General features: G+C 48.7%; 1 protein-coding gene across 1 annotated transcript in view; it reads left to right on the plus strand.

Annotated features, from left to right (window-relative positions):
- Positions 1 to 26,189, plus strand: part of LOC137427337 (uncharacterized) — a 385,725-nt gene extending 359,536 nt beyond the window's left edge. Inside the window, exon 16 of the mRNA XM_078777386.1 lies at positions 24,977 to 26,189. Coding sequence (XP_078633512.1) covers positions 24,977 to 26,119 — 1,143 coding nt within the window. The 3' untranslated portion in view covers positions 26,120 to 26,189. The remainder of the gene's footprint in view (positions 1 to 24,976) is intronic.
- The last annotated feature ends 592 nt before the right edge of the window (positions 26,190 to 26,781 follow it).

Genomic DNA, 26,781 nt, shown 5'->3' on the forward strand with positions numbered 1-26,781 from the left:
GGGACGACTGGGAAGCGCAAGTTTCAGAGGGGAGTAGTTAGATGAGATGATGCCGTGTGTTTGAGGATTGAACAGGTGTGATTGCACAGGTGTGCAACTGAACAGGTGAATGGAGCAGTGTATGAGGGAGTAGTGGTGATTGCGTGTTGTGCTGACCAAATGGTCCAGGAAGAAAGGAGGGTGCAGGTGGCACCAGGTGTGAGGGCACAGGTGTGCAACAACAGGTGTATGTGGCTGTGTGGAATAAATGGTAGTGTGGAATAAATGGAGTTTTGGAATGGATGGTCGTGGAGTGAGTATGGTGGAAATTGTGGAGTGGAGTGGATGGTGCGAAGGTGTGAATGGGGGAAGAGTGGACCCCCATCACGGATACCCGGGGCAGGTAGTGTAAAGTGTGTTAAAATCATTTAGAGGATAGTTAGGATGAAGGATCTCCTCGCACCATGTGCATCCACTCCACCTGAGGTGACAGGAACTCCACACCATGCCATGTTTTGATTATTTTTTACTGTGCAAATGTTTGGATTGTGAGACGCATCATGACGTGGGTGTGACATTGTGCTTGATGTTCCATCTCTTCCTCCTTATGAGGAGTGATGGCAAATTTTGGATAGTGGGATTGTGGAGACGAATTTGGTAGGGGAAATAAAGGGGAAGACGTGACAGTAGCGACGGATTTGTAAAGGTGTAAATTGTTGTAAATATGGGGTAAGGGCAAGGGTAGTGTAGGTGACAGGGGGGGTGACGTACGGTAGGGACGAGTTTTTCTCACTTCGCTCTCCGTACGCACTTCACCCTGCATTGCCTTTATTGACGTGTACCCTTGTGACCTTACCCCTCGCTCATTTGCCTTCCCCCTTTTTGTCTCCCACTTGAGGACCTGTGCGCCATTGGGTGCCGAGGGGAGCGTGCGTGAGGTGGCCATTGTGCGCACGAGATTCCCAGAACCAGCATGCATTGCGTTGATGTACCACTTTATGGACCGCTGTTCTGCGGCCAAGTACCACTTGATGGACCCCAGGTTCTGGGGCAGGGCACCTCTGTTGGAGACCGGCCATAGTGGCCAGGGAATCTTGCTTGCGGACCTCGGTAAGGTGGCACCTATGCCAAACAGGTGGACCACCCTTAGTTGGCCCCTGAGGCCTAAATAAAAATGAACACAAGTTGTGCTTTTTATTATTTCCAAGTAGGCCGCATGAAGCCAGAAGACGTCGGGAAGAACATCGGCCCAGCAGAGAAAGAGAAGACCACCACCAGTTGTTTTGTTGTGTTTATTATGAACCGTGGTGACTGTGCACCGAGTGGTGCTTTTGGTGCTTTGTGGTGCTTTTGGGTGCTTTTGGGTGCTTTGGTGGTATTGGTACTGGTGCATCGATGCAATGCGTGCTGTCTCCTCCCTCCCAACAGGAATTTCTTTTTCTTGTTCCCTAAAAGAAAAAAAGAAAAAAACACAGGTCCTGGGTTGCGTTGTAAATAAGAAATAACGTCACTGTAAATAATGCTCCCCACCGTAAATGTATAGTTTGAGAACAATTCCGTAATTCGGTTAGCTGTGGGCTTGAGTCTGTTAGACAGGGTGCAATGCAATAGGGGGACATACTTATTTGTGTTTTAAGATTGTCACACTCAGGGTCAGGTTAATTGTAGAGGGAATTACACCTACGTGTCACACTAAGTTAAAGTTTTGTAGGCCCGAGACGGGCCTGAAGAAAGGAGGGTGCAGTGTAACGAATTTGAGAAGTGTAACGGTTTTGAGAAGGGTAACGGTTTTGAGAAGTGTAACAATTTTGGAGAAAGTGTAACGAATGTGAAAAGTATGGTTTTGTTGTGTGTAACACCCTCATAATGTAAATAGTGGTCGCAGCCGTCCTCCTAGTTAATTCCATGAAACTTACACACAGGCCACGATATATCTTTTTAAATAGTTTATTTCCTTATTCTATGTAGGCTAAATATGTGTTTCCCACTAGATTGACTCTGCATTGTATCAAACGAAATAAGCGTAGGCCCCTTTCAATTTCCCCAATCATCTCCGCTCTCCAAAGTTCCTTTCAAAAGCGGTGCAAGTGGTGTTCAATCCCGCAAGCCGCCATTGCCCATGTGCTCATCTCGGAGAAGAGGGGGGTAGGAGCCGCCAACTCACAGGCGTGGCACGTCGTCATGATCAAAGGAGGAATCGGACAGCCCTAACAGCCAACCAGCACCGCGGTTAGCGACCCGGTAGGCGTGCCCTCGCAGCGGGCAGCTTGATTCCGCCCCGAGTAATAAAAGCGACTGGAAGGGACTGCTTCGGGAGATGACATGAGAGATGAGCTGTGAGATGAGAGACGCTCCAAACCAAAAAGGAGAGATACTTGGAGAGGAAACAAGCTTTGGAGAGACGCGCTGAGAGGAGGGAGACGGCTCCACCAGAAGGAGAGGAGCAGGTGTGACCGAGCCAGCGCGTGACGTCCACAGCATCAGCAGCGTCGACGCGACCGAGGGTTTTCCCGCCACAAACGCGAAGAATTGGGAGCTGCTACCTCCAGCCCTGCCGGTTGCAGGGACCTGACCCTGCCTCCCTCTCCAGCAACCCACCTCCGCCATTCCTGCCTGCAATTTCCCCCGTGTAAGTGTGAACGTCGTCTGTCTTGAATGTTGTCCTGGGGTTAAGTAAATTGAATAGTATAAGTTAACGATTCACTGTGTGACTGCTTCTTCCATCCATTGCTTGTAAATAACTTTGGTCGCTCCTTCTTTTTGCTTTTGTGTGTATAATAAATCTGTTCTTCCTCCGTACTCTGTCTTCTTCTCTCTTCTTTCTCTTTCGGTCGCTTTAGAGGTTTCCCGATTGAATATCTGTGGTGCGATCTGGTCAACGTTGGGGGAGTCGGGCCAATTGGGGATCCTGTAACGGTCGCGGTTGGACCATCCGCTCGGCCCAAAGTAACATCTAAACCGCGATCCGTAACAATATATATATATATATATATATATATATATATATATATATATATATATATATATATATATATTGTTATGAATTTGGTAATGCAACATCTAGAGCTAGGTAGATCTGAATAGGTAGGTATTCGGCTGTCGTGACAGGGACTCTACATGTAATAAGTTATTGATGTTCAGGCGGTTGTCGGGGTAAGATGTATGAGTGTGGATCTACCTGGAGATTCGAGTGTTAAATAGTGAGGGATTAAAGGTAACGCCCCTGTGAGTATCACCTAGTAATCAAACCTTTGTCCTTTATGGCACTGCAAACCACATAAACATTAGTTAGGTCCTTAGCGCAACATTAAATAATCCCCTTTCCCTGACAAGGACTTCGTATTAAATTGACAGGAAACCAGGGCAAAAACACCACCACGATTGGCCGCCACCGTGTACACCTCCAAAGGCCTACAAACCTGGCCGGCACGTGTTATGCCAGGACCGCAGGGTCGCGTAACGGGGGAGATGTCAGGAGTCGCGGGAGGCTTTGATTGGCTGAGGAGTGCGCAATGTGACGTCATCGGCCACCAATATAGGCGACGGTCGGACGCCATTTCGAGAGTTGAGTTGAGTTCGTGGCAGGCACTGGCAGACGCAGGCAGGCACCAGAGAGTTGAGCGGTGGTGGAGAGTTGGAGAGGACACGCCATTCCAGTCGCAGTTCGAGTGCAGTTCGGGTTGTAGGGAGTCGCAGGAGACACACGAGAGCACACCCAGTTGGCACTGAGCAGTTCGTTGGCACTTGGCTGCCAGCACTCCCGCGTCGAGTCGAGTGGAGTTGAAAGGAGTCCTTCCTGTCCCTGGTCAAGTGGAGCCGCTGGCCTGCGTCGGACGCGTGGTGCTTGGAGCGAGGGGCCTCGTGGTGTGCGATCGGGCCGGAAGGAGCGGTGCTGGACACCAACAATACAAGACGACAAAGACAGATAAGCCCGATCTCCGCGTATATTTTGAACGACGGGACGTGTTATTTTCGTGATTAATCTCCCTCGTTTGTGTTTGCTGTCAGTCGTGTGGGGACGTCCCGATTTAGGTTTATTAGAATTATTAGATTTACCGGCGGGCTTTTTCACTGGCTTTACTTTTCCTAATAAACCCTTATATTACTTTTTGTACATAATATCTGAACGCAGTTTTCCTGGGTGTTTGATTTTAATAGATAAGGTTGCGGAGCCTTCGCTGCGCCCCGCCATTCCGCGCGTTGGTGTTGAACTTGAGTCCGCCATTGAGTGTTCGCCTCGGGAGTTAAAGTCTCGCAAATCGGTCATCCGTAACTGTGGTGTTAATCACGGTTACGCGACAAGTGGTGTCAGGAGTGTAGGATTTGAACCCGTCGGACAAATTTTTTTGTCCGCGGCGAGACATCGACACGGTCGGGCGTACATTGCGTCCGACGTTCGAACGCAAAATTTGTATAGGCGAGGCGGAGAAATTTAATAATCAATTGGGCATACGGAGCGCGATATCGCGTCTTCGTCAAATTTAAATTGTGTTTTTGGTATTAAAATAAATACGCGCGCGGGAAACAACCTTCCGAAAGGCGGATGTCGGAGGTCGACGAAATGGAGGTGCGCAGCGAGGCCTCCGTCAGCGTCGGGAGTGAGCCGGAAATGGGGGATAAGGAGGATAGCGTTGGAACTTTCCCCGCCGTTGGGACGGCCCCGATAGATCTCCAGACCATAGTAAATTTAATAAAAGACATGAGGGCTCAGAGTGAGTCCCAGGGGAAGGAATGTAGGGAAGGAATGAAGGGAATGAGTGATCGATTGGAGGAACAAATGGGAGAAATGAAAAGTGGGTTGGAAAATAAAATTGAAGGGATGGAAAATAAAATGGAGTCCCAGGGGAAGGAATGGAGGAATGAAATAAAGGAAAGGAATGAACAATTGGAAGAAAAAATTGGGGAAATGGCACAGCAGCTGGGGGAACGAATTGATGGCATAGAAGGGAGAGTGCAAAACCAAATTACGGACAGACTGGGGAAATTTGAGGGTAAAGTAGAAACTCAAATGGGGGAGATGGAAAAAGCCATAGGGGTGGAAATTGAATTGAAACGGGAAGAATTAATGTCAAAAATAGAGGAGGGCGTGACGCAGGCTGTCCAAATGGGGGAAAAGTTGGAGGGTCAGATTGGTGCCACAAATGCTCGAATTGATAAAGCAAATGGGGACCTGGAAGGCTATCGGGGCCGGGTGGATGCCAGAATGCTACAGCAGAGTGAGGAATGGGGATTGCTCAACCGACAAGGGGGCAAATTGGCCGAGGAGGTGAGGGGGTTGGAAACCCGCATAAAAGAGCAGGAGCAAGGGTTAATTGAGAAAGGCCTGTGGGGGCCACTAATGGATAATGAAAGGGTGAGTGATTTTATGCAGGAGCGACTGGAGATCTGGGACAATACCATCAAGAAGGAGGTTGGTCGGGTTCAAGAGAGCCTGAAGGAAGAGGTGAGTAGGTCGGTTAAACATTTTCAGGACCAGATTAAGGTGACCCAGGAGACCCTCACCACGAGCCACATTTGGACACCAGAGGCTCCGAAACGGAATACCCAGTTGGGGGGGTGTTTTGGCCCCGGACTGGATTTGGACAGAGAGGAATCGGGGAATAGAGTCTCTGGAAAAACAATCCCCCTCGTACATTTTGACGGATCAGGGAGCCTCGAGGCTTTCCTGACACAATTTGAGTGCGTGTCTCAGCTCAATGGTTGGGGAGAGCGGGAGCGCATGGGGAATCTGGTGGCGACACTGCGTGGGTCAGCCGCCGACGTGTTGAACGTAGTCCCAGAGGGAATATTGACCAGCAAGGCCATTTGTGAGGCCTTAAATAACAGGTACGGGACAGGCGCAAGGTGCGACCTGGTCAGGGCACAGCTGCTGCATCGCAGGCAAAAGCCTAATGAGACGTTGCAGGAGCTGGCCCAGGATATATACCAGTCTGTGAGGATAGCATACAGGGACCTACCAGCACAGGCGTGGGACAAGCTGGCGATAGAAAAATTTATGGCGGCTCTCCCTGATCCTGAGGTCCGGACGTTGGTGGAGTTACAGGACCCACCCACGGTGCACCGGGCAGCGGAATGCGTGGCGAGACTGACCTTTTTGAGAAGGTCGAACCGCGCATCGGAGAGGGCACCTGTGACGGTACGGCAGACCGAGGTGCGGGATCGGGAAAAGCCAGAGGATGACATCGGGCGAATGTTAAGGGGAATCAGCCGCCAGCTGACAAATTTGATGGGGGGACAAATTGCAGGGAGCGAGTCACGACAGGGTGGTCCAGGTTGGCCATCAGGACGGCCTGATTTTTATCGGGCTGGGCCGGGAGAAAGGGGGGCTCCACCTGGCTACCAGAGGGGTCCGTTCTTGGGGACTTGTTTTAGATGTGGGAGAAGAGGGCACAGTCAGAGGAATTGTCGGCAACCATATGGGCCCCCACCTCCTGACAGGCTTCGCAGTCCAGAAAGGAGGGGGCCCCCAGTAGGTCCACAGATGCCAGACAGAGGACCACCACCTCCGCCTGGGCCAATAGAGGTAGAGTGTGCGGGAAACTAGAACGAGCCGAGCATACGGGGCCATGCTCGGCTGGCAAGTGTGTGGAGAAGCGCCCTCCTTTGGTGGAAGTAGTGAATTGCGGACAAATTGGCACGGGTAATCTAAGGGTTAGATGCAAAATTGAGGGAGAATTTTGTGAGGCTGTGGTGGACACTGGAGCCAGTGACACCATTATCAATCCGGGTGTGCTAGACCAGAGTGTTGGAGGCTGGGACAAAATTGATAGGGTAGAAGGACACAGCCTTCAACTGGCTACGGGGGCAACGGCACCGATATTGGGACGCGGAGTGGTGAGGATGGAGTTGGGTGGCCTGGAGGTCAGCGTGGTTGTGTGGGTGGCGGGGGTGTGCGATCAGTGTCTGTTGGGACTGAGTTTCCTGGTGGAACATGACTGCCAATTAGACCTTGGGCGTGGTCATATGTGGTTGGGCACCGAGAGGCTGCAGTTAATGGGACTGGGGGATGACGAGGAGGTGCAGGGGACGTGGCTGGAGGTGCCGCGCACTGTGACCGTGCCTCCCAGGTCCGAGAGAGTCGTGATGGCAGAGTTAGCAGCAGGTGCTCAACCCATTGGCCAGCTGGGGCTAGTGGAGTCGTGGTCCTCGCAGGGGACGGAGGAATTAATGGTGGGTCGCACCCTCATAGACACCCGTGGGCCTATGCTGGCAGTCAGGCTGCTCAACTTGTCCGACAGCCCCCGCACTATAAGGGGCGGAGCCATCGTAGCCAAATGCAGTAGTGTAGTAGAGGTCACCGGAGGAGGTGGATCCACATGCTTGCCAGTACAGCCGGAAGGAGGGCAAAATTTGGGGAAATGTGATTGGTCAGAGGGAGTGCGGGACATGATGACACGCTCTGAAGAGGGCCTAACATCGGAGCAGGTAGAGACGTTGCACAATTTGGTTGGTAAGAACTTGGGTGTTTTTTCTCTCTCCCCCGAGGATGTTGGACGCACGAGTCTCGTCAGGCACAAAATTAGCACTGGCGAGGCTCGGCCTGTTCGCCAACCGCCGAGGCGGCTCCCTTTCGCTAAGAAGGAGGAGGCAGAGGAACAGGTGAGCAAAATGGAAAGAGCCGGATTTATCGAGCCCTCGGTGAGTCCTTGGGTGTCACCCATTGTGCTGGTGAAGAAGAAGGACGGGACCACTCGGTTCTGTGTGGACTACCGCCAGCTCAATCATGTGACACTCAAGGACTCGTATCCCCTGCCAAGGATCGATGACACCCTCGATGCCGTTTCAGGCTCAACGTGGTTCTCCACGTTGGATTTAAAGAGCGGTTATTGGCAGGTGGAAATGGATAAAGAGGCGAGGGAGAAAACGGCGTTCACCACAGGAAAGGGTCTCTGGCAGTTTGTCGTCATGCCCTTTGGATTGTGCAATGCCCCTGCCACGTTTGAGCGTCTGATGGAACGTGTTTTAATTGGCTTACCGTGGCAGACTTGCCTCGTCTATTTGGATGATGTATTGGTCCACGCTCCCACATTTGAACAGGCTGTCGAAAATTTGTCAGACGTATTTGGGAGATTAAGGGGTGCCGGGTTGAAATTAAATCCGAGCAAGTGTGAAATTTTCAGGAGGGAAGTGACTTACCTGGGTCACGTGATCAGTGAGAGCGGCGTGGCCACTGACCCAGGAAAGGTAAAATCTGTACAAGAGTGGCCCGCCCCTAAAAATGTAAGGGAGGTCCGAGGATTTTTGGGCCTCTGCTCGTACTACAGGAGATTTGTGGCAAATTTCGCGGAAATTGCAAGACCTTTGCACAAATTGACAGAGAAAGGAGCCAAATTTGTATGGTCAGAGAGCTGCATCGAGGCATTCAGTCACTTAAAACAACGTCTGGTGGAGGCCCCAGTTTTGGCATACCCAACGGATGATGGCAATTACATCCTGGACACAGATGCGAGCCAGGAGGGATTGGGAGCTGTGTTGTCACAAATGCAACAGGGAGTCGAGAGGGCTATTGCGTATTACAGTCGGGCACTTTCGAGGCCCGAACGAAATTATTGCGTTACCCGCAAAGAACTATTGGCCTTGCTGTCTGCAGTTGGACACTTTCACCCTTACCTTTATGGGAGGGAGTTTGTGATCCGAGTGGATCATGCCTCCTTGCAATGGCTCCTTCGGTTCAAAGAGCCGGAGGGACAAATTGCAAGGTGGCTTGAGAGGCTGCAGCAGTATAATTTCACTGTGCAACATCGGCCTGGCAAAGCACATGCCAATGCAGACGCTCTCTCTCGGCGCCCCTGTTGGGAGGCACAGTGTAAATTTTGTGATAGACAAGAAGCCAAGGATCCAATTGGGCAGGGCCAAATTGATGCATGCCTATATGCAGCGAGAGTGACCAGGCGAACTTTGCCACAACCCCCACAGGAATTGGGCGATGTGAATTGGCAAGAGAGTCAAAGGGAGGATCCCGTTTTGGGGCCCCTTTTTCATTGGCTAGAGGAGGACAAAAGACCCTCTTGGGAGGAGATTGCTCCACACGGAGCCCAGGTAAAGGCCTACTGGGCACAGTGGCAGATGTTGGGGTTGAAAGAGGGCTATTTGTTCAGAAAGTGGGTGACACCAATGGGTGATGTAGCTTCCTGGTTGATAATTGTACCTAACAAATTGAAGGAAGTGGTTATGGGGCACGTGCATGGGACTAGGACAATGGGACATTTGGGCGTGGCCAAGACTTTGTCCAAATTACGACAGAGGTTCTACTGGGTGAATTCGGGCAGAGACATTCAAAATTGGGTGAGATCCTGCGACCTCTGCCGCGGTAAGAAGGGACCCCCACGGGCGCGCAAGGCCCCGCTCCAGGTGTACAATGTCGGGGCACCGCTCGAGCGGGTGGCAGTAGATGTGGTGGGGCCCCTGCCAGCCACCCGCCGAGGGAATCGGTACATTATGGTGGCAATGGATTACTTCACCAAGTGGCCAGAGGCCTACCCATTGCCCAACCAGGAAGCCCGGCTGGTAGCTCAAGTTCTAGTTGAGGGATTCTTCTCCCGATTTGGCGTCCCAAGGGAGCTACACACTGACCAGGGCCGGAACTTTGAATCTGCCCTCCTGCGGTCGGTGTGCGAGCTCCTCCAAATTCATAAGACCCGGACGACTCCCCTGAGGCCTCAATCGGATGGGATGGTAGAGAGGTTCAACCGGACACTGTTGACACAATTGGCCCTCTTTACATCTGAAAACCAACAGGATTGGGACGAGCACCTTCCCTTTATATTGATGGCATACCGGACCGCCCAGCATGCGACCACTCGGTGCACCCCCGCCTTGTTGATGTTCGGTAGGGAGATGCGAGTCCCCACAGATTTGTTGATGGGACCGTCACCAGGGGAACCGGGTGAGCCAACTGTGGAGAGCTATGCAACCAATTTGAAAGCGAGCATGGAAAAGGCTCATGAGTTTGCGAGGAAGCAAATTGGCTTGGCTTCTTCGCAGATGAAAACGCGGTATGACGCTCGGGCTCACACACCTCGTTTCCTTCCTGGAGACCTTGTTTGGCTCTACTGGCCCCGGAGAAGGAAGGGGGTGTGCCCAAAACTCACTTCACCTTGGAAGGGCCCTGGGGTGGTGCTTCGGCAGGTGACTGATGTGGTGTTCAAAATTCAGATGGGCCCGCATGCCCTTCCACAGATAGTTCACGGGGATAGATTGAGCTCCTACATGGGTCGGGAGGCTCCGGAGTGGATTGGAAGGGTGAGGGGGAAATTAGGTGTGGTGGATGGCACTCTTGAACCTGACCAACCTGCAACTACCTGCACTTGAGGTGAGTGTTTTGAGGAGTACTGTCCCAGGCTTCAGGATTTGCTTTGGAAATTGGGGACATGTAAATTGGAGTTGGGAGGCGGGTGTGAGTGATGACATGGCCGGTGAGGGGATGGAATGGGAGCCACAGTGTCTTGTGGGTGGCGTATGTTTTTGTATTGTGGTTAGGTGTTTTGATGTGGTCGTGAGAGTGGAACCTGGAGAGTGAGTGATGATTATTGGAGATAATGAGGGGCGATAATTGTGCTTTTTGGAAATGTGCTAATGGAAATGTGTAAGGATTCAATGATTCGAACTGTGAATGGGATTTCACATTGGCAGGCCATGGCAAGCCTTGTAACACCTTTTACACCATCTATGAATTGTACTGAATTGTGCTGAGTTGTGTGGAGAATTGAATGGCAGCGGGGGAGGAAGTGTGTTTTGGGGACCATGGGTGGGGAAGGTGTGTGTGTCCGCAGGTACAGAGCAAGCTCTGAGGAGCGATGCCTGCGGGCCCCCCTCTGCGGCAATTACCCCTGGCAGCCGGTGGTAACTGGAAATTGGAGCTCGTCGGTGGAGGGTCTGGTTGGGCGCCGCGGGGTGAGGAAGTCCCCCGGTGACCCGTGTTGCTGCGCGAAAGCAGGAGGCAAAGGAGCCTGGTGTGTGTGGAGACCCTCACCGGCGAGGTAACGGCGGAAAGGGGCTGTTGGGCTGTCATGGGGCCAAGAGGTAAAGGGGGGGGGGGGCAATGAACTTGTAAGTCGGTTGACTTGTTTTTGGGACTGCGGGCACCACAGCCTGATGTGCCCCCCACCATCTTTTTGTGCGGTACCTCCCCGCTGCCTAGTTGAGGAATGCACACACACGTGAATGACATCAATGCCATGGTCCTGCAGGGGGTGTATTGAAATAAGAACCTTATTGATTTTTGAAATGCCTTGATGACCTATGGAATGAGAATGAGTGGTTAAGGGGTCTGTGTAGCATGAATGTGGGCGAAATCCACCGAGCCGTGTCACTCACCTGTAACATCTGGACAGGGCCCGTGGAAATTTAGGGGGATGCATTGGGGATGGCCCGCAGGTAAGGTTGAGTCTTGTGGCATCCACCGGGGGACGCGGTCTGTAGACCGGGGTATGTACAAAGGTTAGAGTTTTGAGTTTTGGAAAGATGGTTAAGTTTTGTGGTTAAGTTAGTGTTGTGTGTTGTTGTTTCCTCCCTCCACAGGAACAACGAAGAAGATGTACATACTTGCATGATGGTTAAGGGGTTCAGCATGTTAAGGAAGTGTAGGTAGGTAGTCCGACTCACTTCCCACAGCCCTTCCTGATTTATTTCGTAGGTTAATTAAGTGTGTGACAGTAAGTGTTAAGGCTGGAATGGTAGCCCTGCGGTGAACCTTGCAGGAGCTACGGTTCCAGGGGGGGGGCTGTGTTATGAATTTGGTAATGCAACATCTAGAGCTAGGTAGATCTGAATAGGTAGGTATTCGGCTGTCGTGACAGGGACTCTACATGTAATAAGTTATTGATGTTCAGGCGGTTGTCGGGGTAAGATGTATGAGTGTGGATCTACCTGGAGATTCGAGTGTTAAATAGTGAGGGATTAAAGGTAACGCCCCTGTGAGTATCACCTAGTAATCAAACCTTTGTCCTTTATGGCACTGCAAACCACATAAACATTAGTTAGGTCCTTAGCGCAACATTAAATAATCCCCTTTCCCTGACAAGGACTTCGTATTAAATTGACAGGAAACCAGGGCAAAAACACCACCACGATTGGCCGCCACCGTGTACACCTCCAAAGGCCTACAAACCTGGCCGGCACGTGTTATGCCAGGACCGCAGGGTCGCGTAACGGGGGAGATGTCAGGAGTCGCGGGAGGCTTTGATTGGCTGAGGAGTGCGCAATGTGACGTCATCGGCCACCAATATAGGCGACGGTCGGACGCCATTTCGAGAGTTGAGTTGAGTTCGTGGCAGGCACTGGCAGACGCAGGCAGGCACCAGAGAGTTGAGCGGTGGTGGAGAGTTGGAGAGGACACGCCATTCCAGTCGCAGTTCGAGTGCAGTTCGGGTTGTAGGGAGTCGCAGGAGACACACGAGAGCACACCCAGTTGGCACTGAGCAGTTCGTTGGCACTTGGCTGCCAGCACTCCCGCGTCGAGTCGAGTGGAGTTGAAAGGAGTCCTTCCTGTCCCTGGTCAAGTGGAGCCGCTGGCCTGCGTCGGACGCGTGGTGCTTGGAGCGAGGGGCCTCGTGGTGTGCGATCGGGCCGGAAGGAGCGGTGCTGGACACCAACAATACAAGACGACAAAGACAGATAAGCCCGATCTCCGCGTATATTTTGAACGACGGGACGTGTTATTTTCGTGATTAATCTCCCTCGTTTGTGTTTGCTGTCAGTCGTGTGGGGACGTCCCGATTTAGGTTTATTAGAATTATTAGATTTACCGGCGGGCTTTTTCACTGGCTTTACTTTTCCTAATAAACCCTTATATTACTTTTTGTACATAATATCTGAACGCAGTTTTCCTGGGTGTTTGATTTTAATAGATAAGGTTGCGGAGCCTTCGCTGCGCCCCGCCATTCCGCGCGTTGGTGTTGAACTTGAGTCCGCCATTGAGTGTTCGCCTCGGGAGTTAAAGTCTCGCAAATCGGTCATCCGTAACTGTGGTGTTAATCACGGTTACGCGACATATATATATATATATATATATATATATATATATATATATGCATATATATATATATATGCATATATATATATATATGCATATATATATATATATATGCATATATATATATATATGCATATATATATATATATGCATATATATATATATATATATGCATATATATATATATATATGCATATATATATATATATATATGCATATATATATATATATGCATATATATATATATGCATATATATATATATGCATATATATATATATGCATATATATATATATGCATATATATATATATATGCATATATATATATATATATATATGCATATATATATATATATATATGCATATATATATATATGCATATATATATATATGCATATATATATATATGCATATATATATATATGCGCATATATATATATGCATATATATATATATATATGCATATATATATATATATGCATATATATATATATATGCATATATATATATATATGTATATATATATATATACACAAAGAATTAAGTTAAGCACCCCCCCCCCGTTTTTTTACAACCTCGCACATTACAAGTTTGTTGTCGTCAAAACAGTGTAATATACCCATGATATTGCTATATTTTCTGGAGAAGTGATATTATGGTCACATAAAAACATAACAATCATGCCGTTTTCAATATTTTATTCTGAATAATTTAAGGTGAAATTTTTTGGGAATTTTAGGCATATTTTCACCTCAATTTAAGTATGGAGCTATAGGTCCATCACGGACAGTGTGGATGACGTTTATGTTTTCTAACGTACAGTCATTGTTCTGAGAAGACCTCTAGCGATCTTTGCGTCAATAACGTGTGTAGGACCCACGTGATCGGATCACTGACTCAACCCTACGTCTCATAGACCCTGTAAGCCGTCGTATGCGTTGCTGTGGCAGGTTGAACCCCCTCGAGCACGTTTGGGACATGTTGGGACGACAAATTGCGAAGATGGTCCCTCCAATAGCCAATCTGGATGAATTGGAACGTGCATTACATCGGGAATGGAACAACCTGCCACAGCAACGCATACGACGGCTTACAGGGTCTATGAGACGTAGGGTTGAGTCAGTGATCCGATCACGTGGGTCCTACACACGTTATTGACGCAAAGATCGCTAGAGGTCTTCTCAGAACAATGACTGTACGTTAGAAAACATAAACGTCATCCACACTGTCCGTGATGGACCTATAGCTCCATACTTAAATTGAGGTGAAAATATGCCTAAAATTCCCAAAAAATTTCACCTTAAATTATTCAGAATAAAATATTGAAAACGGCATGATTGTTATGTTTTTATGTGACCATAATATCACTTCTCCAGAAAATATAGCAATATCATGGGTATATTACACTGTTTTGACGACAACAAACTTGTAATGTGCGAGGTTGTAAAAAAACGGGGGGGGTGCTTAACTTAATTCTTTGTGTATATATGCATATATATATATATATACATATATATATATATATATATATATGCATATATATATATGCATATATATATATATATATGCATATATATATATATATGCATATACATATATGTATGTATATACATATATATATATATATATATATATATATATATATATATATATATATATATATATATATATATATATATATATATATATATATATATATATATATATGTTACGGTCCGCGGATTAGGATGTTATTTTACCGAGCGGAGGTATAACCGCGGCTGAACAGTTGTTCCCCACTAAACCCGATTCACCCAACGTTGGCCGTATCGCGCCACAGCTACTCAATCTGGAAAACTCTAAAGCGACCGAATGCAAAGAGGAAGAAGACGTACAGAAGAGTAACGGGATTTATTACTATTTACACACATAAGCAAAAAGAGCAGTCACGATTATTTACAGGGGACATGAGACGCAGGTGACACAGTGAAAATTACGAGCTTATACAGACTTAGTTACTACCCAGGACAGAACAAACAAAGACGACTCACACGGGGAATTGCAGAGTGGATTGGCTGGAAGGAGGTGTGTGGCTGGAGGGGGAGGACGGCACGGAGCTGGCTGGAGCTTGATCCCGCACGGGACGTCGGGCTGGACCTCGACGGCCGCTGATGCCACCGATCCTGTCGTGTGCGCGGGATCACGGGTCGGATCACGGTCGGAGCCGACGCACTGGTGGGGGGTCTGGCGTGACGGGTTCTCTCCTCTCTCTTTCTTTTGTCCAACCACTCTTTCTCCAACGCAATCACTCAACGCAACCACTGACCACCCCTGACGACCAACTCAGCTCTTGTCATGGACCTCTCTTTTCAGACTCATCTCCTTGTCTCAGTAAAAGCGCATCTCTTTTGTGGGGGCATCTCTCATGGGTTATATATAGCCCCACCCTTGAACCTTTGCGAACCTCCCCGATCGCTCTTCCTCCGCCCTCTCAAATCAAACCCCTCGTGCTTGGTTGGTTGTTCGGGGCCGGGCCACTCCTCCCCTCTCTGATGAGGTGGGGACCCGCCTTTCTTCCCCAACCCTGCCTCGTGGCCAATGGTGGTTGAAGAAAACCGCCCAAAATGCAGTTGGCCATTGAAATGAAATGAAAGGGGATCTACTCTTATTTCACTTGGTGCAATGGAGTATTTAAATTAATGGGAGACACAGCCTTACCCTAAGACACATAATAAGATATAAGCTACTGAACAAGGGTTTTATCGGGTCCTGCAATGTGGTGTTTATGGAATAACTACCGAGACGCCCTTTTTTTCTTTACACTACGGAGGTATTTACAAGGAATCATTACATTTTACAGAGGGTGATATTTACAACAATCTACTATGCAATAAATTTTAAAAAACCATTCTCATATCCACAACACTGCACCCTCCTCCTCTTAGGCACGTCCCGGGCCTACAACTTAAATTTAGTGTGACACGTAGGTGTAGTTCCCTCTACTTTTAACCTGACCCTGAGTGCGACAGTTTTAAAACATAAATAAATGTGTCCCGCTGCTCCATTGCACCCTGCCTAACAGACTTACGCCCACAGCTAACCGAATTGCGGAATGGTCTTCAAACTACACACTGACGGTGGGGAGCATTATTTACAGTTGACACTACTTTTATTTACAAAACTAACCCAGGACCTGTATTCTGGGGGGGAGACAGTCTGCTCTGCATCGACGCACCATGAAAGCACCCAAAAATGCACCAATACACCCCCAAGCACCAATTGGTGCAGTCACCATTGTTCAATGAAAATAAAAACAACAATCCCTAACCCTGCAGGTGATCTCTTGCTCTTCGGCTCCCTCTGCTGGCTATTATTATTTCTTCCAGTTGTCATTTTCTTTGCTGGTGGCCTATTTGTATTAAAACTTGCACCCAACGTGTCCTTTATATTTATTTATGGCCCACCAGGCCGACTACGTGTGGTTCACCTGTGGGGCATCGGTGCCCTGTGGCCAAGATCCGCCAGCAAGATTTCGGGCCCTCATGGCCGGTTCCAGCAGAGGGGCCATGCCCCAACCCATGGGGTCCATACGTGGTGCTCGGCCACAGGCATGTGGTCCATAATGTGGTGCATCGATGCAGACAGCTGGTTCTGAGAGTTCCGAGCGCACAATGGCCGACTCACGCACGCTCCCCTCGGTGCCCAATGGTGCACAGGTCATGTGGGAGACAAAAGGGGGACGAGACAAATGAGCGAGGGGTAAGGTCACAAGGGTACACATCAATAAGGCAATGCAAGGCGAAATGCATACGGAGAGCGAAATGAGAAAGCTCGTCCCTACCGTACGTCACCCCCCCTGTCACCTACACGACCCTTGCCCTTATCCCATATTTACAAAATCTACACATTTACAAATTCGTCACTACCGTCACGTCTTCCCATATTTCCCTTATACCAAATTCGTCTTCACAATCCCACGATCCAAAATTTGCCATCACCAATTCATCATCAATCCTCATAAGGAGGGAGAGATGGAACATCAAGCACAATGTCACACCCACGTCATGATGCGTCTCACAATCCAAAACATTTGCACATAAAAATAATTAAACATGGCATGGTGTGGAGTTACGTCACCTCAGGTGAGTGGATGCAGATGGTGCGAGGAGACTCCAATCCTAACTATCCTCTAAATGACTTTAACACACGTTACACTACCCGGGGTCTTTCCCTGCCAATCCATTGGCCAACTTACACTGTGGGTTCTAAAAACCAAATTCCCATTGACCAAACTGTGGTGCTGCTCAATTTGGGGTCTCACTCCCCCGATTCATCTCCCGGTGCCCTTGCACAATTTCTGGGCTGGGGCGTGTAGCTCTCCCAGCAGGTCTACCCACCTGCACACCTCCACCACTGTAGTTGCCACCCGAGCTTACCTAGCTCCTCACCCTAACCTATCTAACTGGGGAAGGCCCCTCCTGGCTCTGTCACCCCACTCGGTGCCCTCTGGCACTGGGCTACCCGGGTCCGTCCTCCGGATCCTCGGGCCCCATCCACAACAACTACTACCGGCTCCCAGAGCCCACCCGCGGCCTCACCTGGCCGACATCCTCACAGTGGTGGAGTGCCCAAACCAACTACACACACTAACAGGCTACATGCCCAGCCATTTCCACAACACGAATGCACCCATCCATATTCCATTCTTTCACCCGCACCACAGATGCCAATATCCAACCACAATTTACCTGTACCCTCTACCTAACCGTTACACTACCCGCCCCGGGTATCCGTGATGGGGGTCCACTCTTCCCCCATTCACACCTTCACACCATCCATTCCACTCCATAGTTTCCACCCTACTCACTCCACGACCATCCATTCCAATACTCCATATACTCCACACTCCATGTATTTCACACAACCATTCTCCATACACCTGTTGTTGCACACCTGTGCAATCACACCTGGTGCCACCTGCACCCTCCTCCTCTTCCTGGACCAGTTGGTCAACACAACACACATCGCCTTCACCATCACCATCACTCAAACACTGCTCCATACACCTGTTCAGTTGCACACCTGTGCAATCACACCTGTTCAATCCTCACACACTGCTCAATACACTTGAATACACCTCCAACACTCACACGGCATCATCTGAACTACCTGTTGCCCTGCTAACTTAGTGCTCCCCATCTTCCCTTTAAACTAAGCACATACCACGTCATTATCATCCACACTAATCTACCTGCGTCCCCACTACAGGTATCAGTCACTAACTAATCTTAACGTTACCTAATGTCATCTTCGCTAGATCCCTACACACGATATATCCTAACCCTCCCGGGCTCGTTTTCACTGCCATCAACCCCATAAACTAGTGCTCCTTTGCCCCCCTCTGTGAGGGATGACAGAGTTGCCATCCCACCACATCGGGGACGTTCCACTACCAATTTTGCTCACCAAATTTCAGCCAATCAAAAATTTGCCAATCATCTGCCAATCACTGTACCATTACCAATCACTCTGCCAATCCTTTGCCAATCATCAAATTTCGTTTTTCTAATTTCGGGTCCAGACCACTATCCTCATCACCCGTCTACTTACTAGTGCCTCTCGGTGCGCCAATTTACTTCCAGAGCTCGGCTTCGTAAAGCCAAGCAATGAATGCGGGTTGTTTGGTGCCGGCGGCTGGATACGTCCGACACTCGGTGCAGGGAAGGACGCTTACCCGGGCCGAGATCCCACGCACCACCTCGGCACGGAGCCATCCCATGGCCCGATCTCGACCTGCCGGAACGCGTCAACAAAAAGGGGTCGCCATGACGACCCTTCTTATCGGGCTGCCCGCTCTGCCTAGTGGAGCACGGACGCGGCTGTTCAAAGCGATGCCCAGCGTGGATCGCGTACGGCGGTCCTTTCGAACCCGCCGTGGTTCGGATCCCCGCCTAGTCCTCGCGGCACGCAAAACCCGGCACGCACCGAGGGCCCGATTCGGCTATAAGTCACTCTAACCGCTAACCCGGTTACCGTCGATGCCTCACCTGCATGCTTACACCCAGCAGCCCGTTCCTTGCTCATACATCCAGCTGTTCCCATGCTCCTCGTCATTGCACCTTCTCTTACACACCCAGGTACACTCATTCCGCTCACAGACTTGGTCACACACCTGACCACCGAACACCTTGGCACACATTCGTCGCTCGCACACCTCGCCAACACACCTCTTCGCGCCCCCTCCTCGGTCACCTCCTCTGTGACAATCACAGGTGTGCTCTCACTCGCACACCCAACCATGTGCCTCACTACCAATTCCAGCGTGCATTCCCACACACGCTCTACCATTCCAGGTGTGCTTCCTTTCTCACCTGTCACAACCAACTCACGCTCCGTGTCACTCTTACTACTCTCACCACCACTCTTGACAGCGCACTCACCCTTACTCTCGACAGCGCACTCTTTCCTCATGCACCTGTCCGTTACACACCTTTCTCGCGCATCCTCTTGCGCACACTCTCCCGTTACTTCCGCCGTAACACTCACCACACGTAACAAATTGGTGTCGGGGAGTGAGATACGAGGCCCGAAGCGCGCTTAACGCGCTCAAAATTACAAGCTGCTGGAAATTTGTGTTAAAAAGCAAAACCCGAATTTTGAAATCGTGCCATGGCTGGTCAAGGCGACGGGATGCCGGTGGGAGAGATACAGATAGACGGGGTAGAATCGACCCAGGACCTTGGGGAAATGTATGTGGAGGAAAGGGAGGAGAAAAATGGCAATGTGGTTGCGGAGGTTTCAGACGCGCAAAATGGCGCTCTCGCGCACGAGGTTACGGGCGCGCAAAATGGCGCCTTGGCGCACGCAGTTACAGCGGCACCAAATCTGGCGGCGCCCATGACCGTAGCAGCACCGGTGAATTGGGACCTCTTTATGATACAAATAAGGGCGCTCATGGTCCAGACAAGTGAAGACCTGAGGAAGGACTTGGGGAACCGGATGGATGCTCAGGGTGAGCGGATAAGGGACGAAGCGAGGGCTAATAGTGAGCAAATAAGGGACGAAGCGAAGGCTCAGAGTGAGCAACTGGGGGTAATGAGGGACGAAGCGAGGGGTACCGGTGAGGGATTAGAAAAAAAATTTGAGGGGTTAGACAATGGGATAAAAGAGGTAAAGAATGGGTTAACGGGGGTGGAAAATAGAATGGCTGCCCAGGAGAATCAGTTAGAGGGGGTGAAAAACGGGTTAAGGGGGTTAGAAAATAGGATGGAAGACAAATTGCGGGAGATAGGGGAGCAATCCGCCCGAGAAATTAAACAAATGGGAGAGCAGATAGAGGAGGTGAAAATCGGGGTCGAAACCATATTGGATGCTCAGAGGGATGAATTGGGACAGATGAGGGCAGCATCTACAAAAGAGAGGGAGGAGATGAAGGAGGAGATACGACGAGGTGTAAGTGAGGAGGTAAAGCGAGGCGAAAAGCGTATAGAGAAAGAGGTGAGGAATAATACGGCCAAGTTACAAGGGGGCATAGAGGACCTGACGGAGGAGGTGGAACAGCTGACGGAGGGACAGACGGAGTTAGTGGAGCAGGTTCAAAGGAACACTGCGGTACTAGGAGGGTTAAAGGCAACACAAAATGACATAAAAAATGACTTGATAGCGACACAGAGGCAATGTCAGATGGTACGTGAGGGACTGACAATGAGGTTGGAAAAGGTGACAGAAGTAATGGAGACGAAGGACCGAGAGGTGAGGACGCACATAGAGACGGTCAAGGTAGCCTTAGAGGACGAATTTGAGGAAACGCACCGGGAAATAAAAGAGGTGAAGCAAAAATTAGAGGAAGTGGAAGAAGAGGTGAGTGAAATTAAGAAGAGACGGACAGAAACTAAGAGAGAAATACAGGAGGAGGTGATGGAATATGTACAAGGTCGGTGCTCAACTCATAATGATGTGCTCGCTAACCAAATAAAGAGTTTGCAGGTGGTGAAGGAGGTGCGGAGACGAGGTGCCAAGGTGAGTGGCGAAATATTCGGCAATGTATATGATGTGAGGAAAGCTTCAGTCGGCTTGGGGATTGATTTGGATCTGGGTGTTCGTGAAAGGCCATTGGAGAAGTGTGCGACAAGTACGGTGTGCGAAGGAGGAGGTGTGCGAGAATGTCCGACTCTGGGGTGTGTGAGGAAAAAGTGCGCGCCGAGGAAAGAGTGCGCTGTCGAGAGTGAGTCGGTCGTAGCGCGTGTGCGAGGGAGCCATTAAGGACCTTAATGGCGGTTCACCACTGATGGTATGAAATCGCAAAGTGACTGGTATATAACCGAAAGGTTTTCAGAGTCATAAGTGTATGCAGTGCTCACTGCATTGCCCTGATGAGCCCCAAAAGGGTGAAACCAGGTCGGTAACTGTGAGTTTTACATACACTTATGACAGTATCTGAACTAAGATCAAAATTCTGCTCTGTCAGAGGGTTCTCTTGAGAGCTTGACAGGCAGAGCGTATGTACATGGCAGTGACGTCATTACTTGCGCTCATTGAAAGCTGGAGAACTGCACATATATTTGGATTGGTTTGCTCCCGGCTGCATCCAGGGGATTCCATATGAGTGGATACCAGAGGTAATGTGCCATGTGGCAGATGGCACTTATCGCTCCCATTAAGGTACAGCATAGCTGGATGGGATACCTTAATGGTGGTTCACCACTGATGGTATGAAATCGCAAAGTGACTGATATATATATATATATATATATATATATATATATATATATATATATATATATATATATATATATATATATATATATATATATACAGCAATACCACGTTTTATGCCATTTCGACCTACGTCAAATCCGACTTTATGCCACTCTTCTAGAGTAAATTTCAGTTCAGCGAACGTCATTATGTGCGACTTTACGTCACTCCAACATCATAATAGTGTTACGTGGTCCTCCCGGTGACTACCTGGTCTCTGTGACCCCCGGACCGTGAGAGGAACTCCGCCAGAAAGATTTATTATGTATGCGCTTTCGTAACGCAATCAATATGAATTCCAACCAAGAAAAAACCCCACACCAAGGATCCGGAATAATCGATGATATATTCCCCGAGCAATCAACCATCAACAATCCACAATCAACAATCAATCCCTGAGATGATTAAGATGGCCATCTTACATACGTGTGTCCCCTTTCCCCACTCCCGACCCCTTGGGTACTCACGACCCCTTTGGTCTCTGTCCCTCACAATGTCTCTGGGCCCCTCCTGACCAAGATGATGGTCGGCTTCGCCGCACACGGGCGGTTGAACGAACCCCGGGCGGACGTGCTTCCACCGGGCACGTACCGTACCGGGAACCACGGCTGCAGCACACCCCTCCTGGCCAAGCGAAGCGGGCAAAGCAAGCGCCGCTTGCAACGCGCGCGAGGCCCCAAAGTGCGACCCGTATGCGTCCTTGTAGACGGTGCGGCGAACTGTGCCGGACGCTGGGTCCGTGCACGGACCCACGGCAACTTGACGTGTCAAAAGGGTAGCTACACGTCCCGGTAACTCCTCTCGCCAGACGGGCTTGGGAACGCAGCTTTTCCACGCTGCTCAATCTCGATCCCCACTCTCCTCGGAGCTGGGCGAGGAAGAAGAAGAATCGTCGCTTCTCCCGGACCTCATGTCTTTTCTTCTTCCGTTTCCGGTCTCCTTTTTCCCAGAAGGGCTCCTGACCCTCCAACCACAACAACCCTTAATCGACTACACATTGATAAGCAAGGACCTGAATAGTAATTCACATACATTCACATAAATATGTAACAATAGGAGGACGTGAAAAAAAGATATTTAAAATAAATAAAATAGTACATAAAAATTAATAAAAGAAGCTAAAAAAACAATTTAAAATACAATAAAAAGCACGTTAAAATATAAAAAAATGTACGTATGCGTACCTGCTGGTTCTCATTCAAAACAAAGGCGACGCCATATGCATTTTGTCCTGTGCTGTGGTCGCGTGCTTCCTTTGCCTTTCGGTGTTATTTATGTGATTATTCCTTTACTGTGTAAAACAACCAACGCAACATGGCAACGGTGAAACATGACGACGATGCCGGCTCGGACGAGCGGCATCCAGCGTCGACGAACCGATTGACGTGTTCATGTGCACATGTGCATGGATTGGCAAATGCCTGCCTGCACGTCGTCGTTTCTGCATGTATCGCATCATCCAAAAAAAAAAAAATTCCCAGGAAGAATTGATGTCAGAGGCAGTAGAGATGGGAGACCAGTCCAGATGATTGATGGCTGCTTGCAGACCGTGCCAGTCAGCCTGAGTGAAATGCCAGACTCGTCGGCGCTGAAGAGGCTCTCTGAGAATGGCCAGAGAGATGTCCACTTTAACAAGCACATGATCAGAAGAACCGATTGGAGCAGAAGAAGAGCAGCAGACATTTGCAGCGAAGTTTGTCAGAACCAAGTCGAGAAGAGAAGATACTCCATTGACTGAGATCCGTGTCGGGAAATTTGACAGATTGTGTCAGTCCCAAAGAGCCGCAGAAGTCCTTTGCTGAGGTGCCATGGCTGGTGAGAGAAGAACGCACACCCACCCAGCTGGCATGATGACAGTTGAAGTCGCCACATATGAGGAAGAGAGAGTTTGGATGAGTTGATCGAAGTTGGTCCATATTGTCCGACAGCGAAATGTAAATGTCTGACGTCCATGTTGTCCGACAGCGGTTCCCCTCAAACTTTCAGGGCCTGAGGCTACCGCACTTGAATAACTTTGTGCCACAGCAGGTTGATAATCAAGCGCGAGTGCCAATCAGTGAACCACTTGCTTCAATGTCTATGGTGTAATGCCGTTTAACTGAATGCTACATGATCTTCGGGATATGCACCAATCTTATCTTAATTAGATATTTCATGAGGGCGGCCGAGCTTTACCGCTTGATGCAGTCCGGACTGAATGAGCCAGTTAGTCGAGGAATGATAGTCTCTCTGCCGTGTGTATAATACTTTTGCAATGGCTTTTAATGTGTGTTGGAAATGAAAGTGCATCGAAAAAAATTCTGTATTAATAACGGTGATTGGGATGTACTTTCACGTAGGGTATAAAGGAAAGATCTGGAGGAAATTGAGGAGGTGACGGTTTGGTTTTATTTAGCTTGTCATTTCAAATACATTTTGGCCCAATGAGGGATACACTCGCTGCTCACGTGCATGAAACAATCTTCCCAGATTAAAACGTGGATCACATATATGGGACGAGAAGTGCTGCGCACATGAAACAATTACCCCCAAGGAAAACGAGTGAAAAAGCCTCTCTAAACCTTCACCAACGCATTTTATGACACTCGAACCCACGACAAAGGGGAAGGAGCTATTCTATACCATGGAAAGAATCACACTAATGGAACTGTATGGTGGTTGCCATTGTTTCAGCAGTTTACTAAAACCGCAACAGTATGAATATCTTGGGTTAAACCCAAAGTTTTACACAGCACTGTATATTTACATCAACAATAATTTTTTCGTTTTTCCAGTCGAACAAATACAAATGTACATGTTTGCGTACGTTTGTCAGAATTATATTGCGAGTATTGAACAAAATCTGATTTTTTACATGTCATGTGATGTTGTATTTACAGGTGTTTCCATTGAATCTACAAGAGAGACTGCACCTACTTTTATGAACAGCGTAGACACAGGACCGCAGGACCCGCCAACTGAAACAAACAAGAGGACTTTTTACAAACACAACAAAAGGAAGAATGAATTGTTTGCACATAATAATTTTCATCAGGCTCACAAAGGAGAGAAAGACGAACTCCCATACAAATGCATATGTTGTGGAAAATCTTTTAATCTGTCATCCACCCTTAAAAGGCACATGATAATTCACAATGATGAACGCCCATACAAATGCACAAGTTGTGGAAAATCTTTTAATCGGTCATCCAACCTTAAAAGGCACATGATAATTCACAATGATGAACGATCACACAAATGCACACGTTGTGGAAAATCTTTTAATCGGTCATCCCACCTGAAACAACACATGATGATTCACAGTGGGGAACGCCCATACAAATGCATCAGTTGTGGAAAATCTTTTAATCTGGCATACACCCTTAAAATGCACATGATGATTCACAATGATGAACGCCCATACAAATGCACAAGTTGTGGAAAATCTTTTAATCTGTCATCCACCCTTAAATCACACATGACGATTCACAATGGTGAACGCCCACACAAATGCACAAGTTGTGGAAAATCTTTTAATCTGTCATCCACCCTTAAACAACACATGATGATTCACAATGGTGAACGCCCATACAAATGCACAAGTTGTGGGAAATCTTTTAATCGGTCATCCACCCTTAAACAACACATGATGATTCACAATGGGGAACGCCCATACAAATGCATCAGTTGTGGAAAATCTTTTAATCTGTCATCCACCCTTACAAGGCACATGATGATTCACAATGGTGAACGCCCATACAAATGCACAAGTTGTGGAAAATCTTTTAATCTGTCATCCACCCTTAAATCACATATGACAATTCACAATGGTGAACGCCCACACAAATGCACAAGTTGTGGAAAATCTTTTAATCTGTCATCCACCCTTAAACAACACATGATGATTCACAATGGTGAACGCCCATACAAATGCACAAGTTGTGGGAAATCTTTCAGTCAATCATACACCCTTAAACAACACATGATGATTCACAACGGTGAACGCCCATACAAATGCACAAGTTGTGGGAAATCTTTTAATCGGTCATCCACCCTTAAACAACACATGATGATTCACAATGGTGAACGCCCATACAAATGCACAAGTTGTGGGAAATCTTTTAGTCAATCATCCACCCTTAAACAACACATGATGATTCACAATGGTGAACGCCCATACAAATGTATCAGTTGTGGAAAATCTTTTAATCATTCATCCACCCTTAAACAACACATGATGATTCACAATGGTGAACGCCCATACAAATGCACAAGTTGTGGAAAATCTTTTAAGCATTCATCCACCCTTAAACAACACATGATGATTCACAATGGTGAACGCCCATACAAATGCATAAGTTGTGGAAAATCTTTTAATCGGTCATCCACCCTTAAACAACACATTGTAGCGGTTACCGGTAGCATGACACAATTACCCTGCACCGGCCGATGACGCAACCGGCGAGCGGTCACGTGTCCGGACTCGCCCGGGTGTGTTGTGACTTGCCTTTACCGGGCGAACGCTTGCCTTGCATACCATGCCCCGTTGAGAGGCGTGGCTTATCTATTTGCATACCACGCCCCGCCTGAGAGGCGTGGCTTTTGTGTGTTGAGTTTCTGAAATATATATTGCCGCCCGTTCGATGGGCTGATTCAGTGCTTTGGAGTTCGTTTGAGTGAGCTGGGAATAAATAGCTCAGAGAAACCTAATTCCTGGCGTCGTCCATTTTGTCCGATTTTATCGTGCGAGCACACCTCCCACAATTGGTGACCCCTTTCTACGAACACGGCGATGGAGTCAGCTGTAGCTTTGAAGCTCCCGGGCTTTTGGGAATCTCACGCGGCTGTTTGGTTTGCTCAAGCGGATTCTCAATTCGCCCTGCGGAACATTACGGAGGACACAACGCGCTACCACCACGTGGTCTCCGCGCTCAACGCCTCCTCCGCTTCCCGGGTTCTGAGCTTCCTACAGCACCCGCCGGACGCCAACAAATACGGCGCGCTCAAAGACCTACTCCTTGGTGCGTTTGGACTCACGGAGACCGAACGGGCACGACAACTACTCGACCTCCTGGAGCTGGGCGAGGCCCGTCCGTCCGAAAGCATGGACCACAT

The sequence above is a fragment of the Myxine glutinosa genome, chromosome 5, assembly GCF_964187855.1.
Source record: "Myxine glutinosa chromosome 5, kmMyxGlut1.1, whole genome shotgun sequence".
Lineage (NCBI taxonomy): Eukaryota > Metazoa > Chordata > Myxini > Myxiniformes > Myxinidae > Myxine > Myxine glutinosa.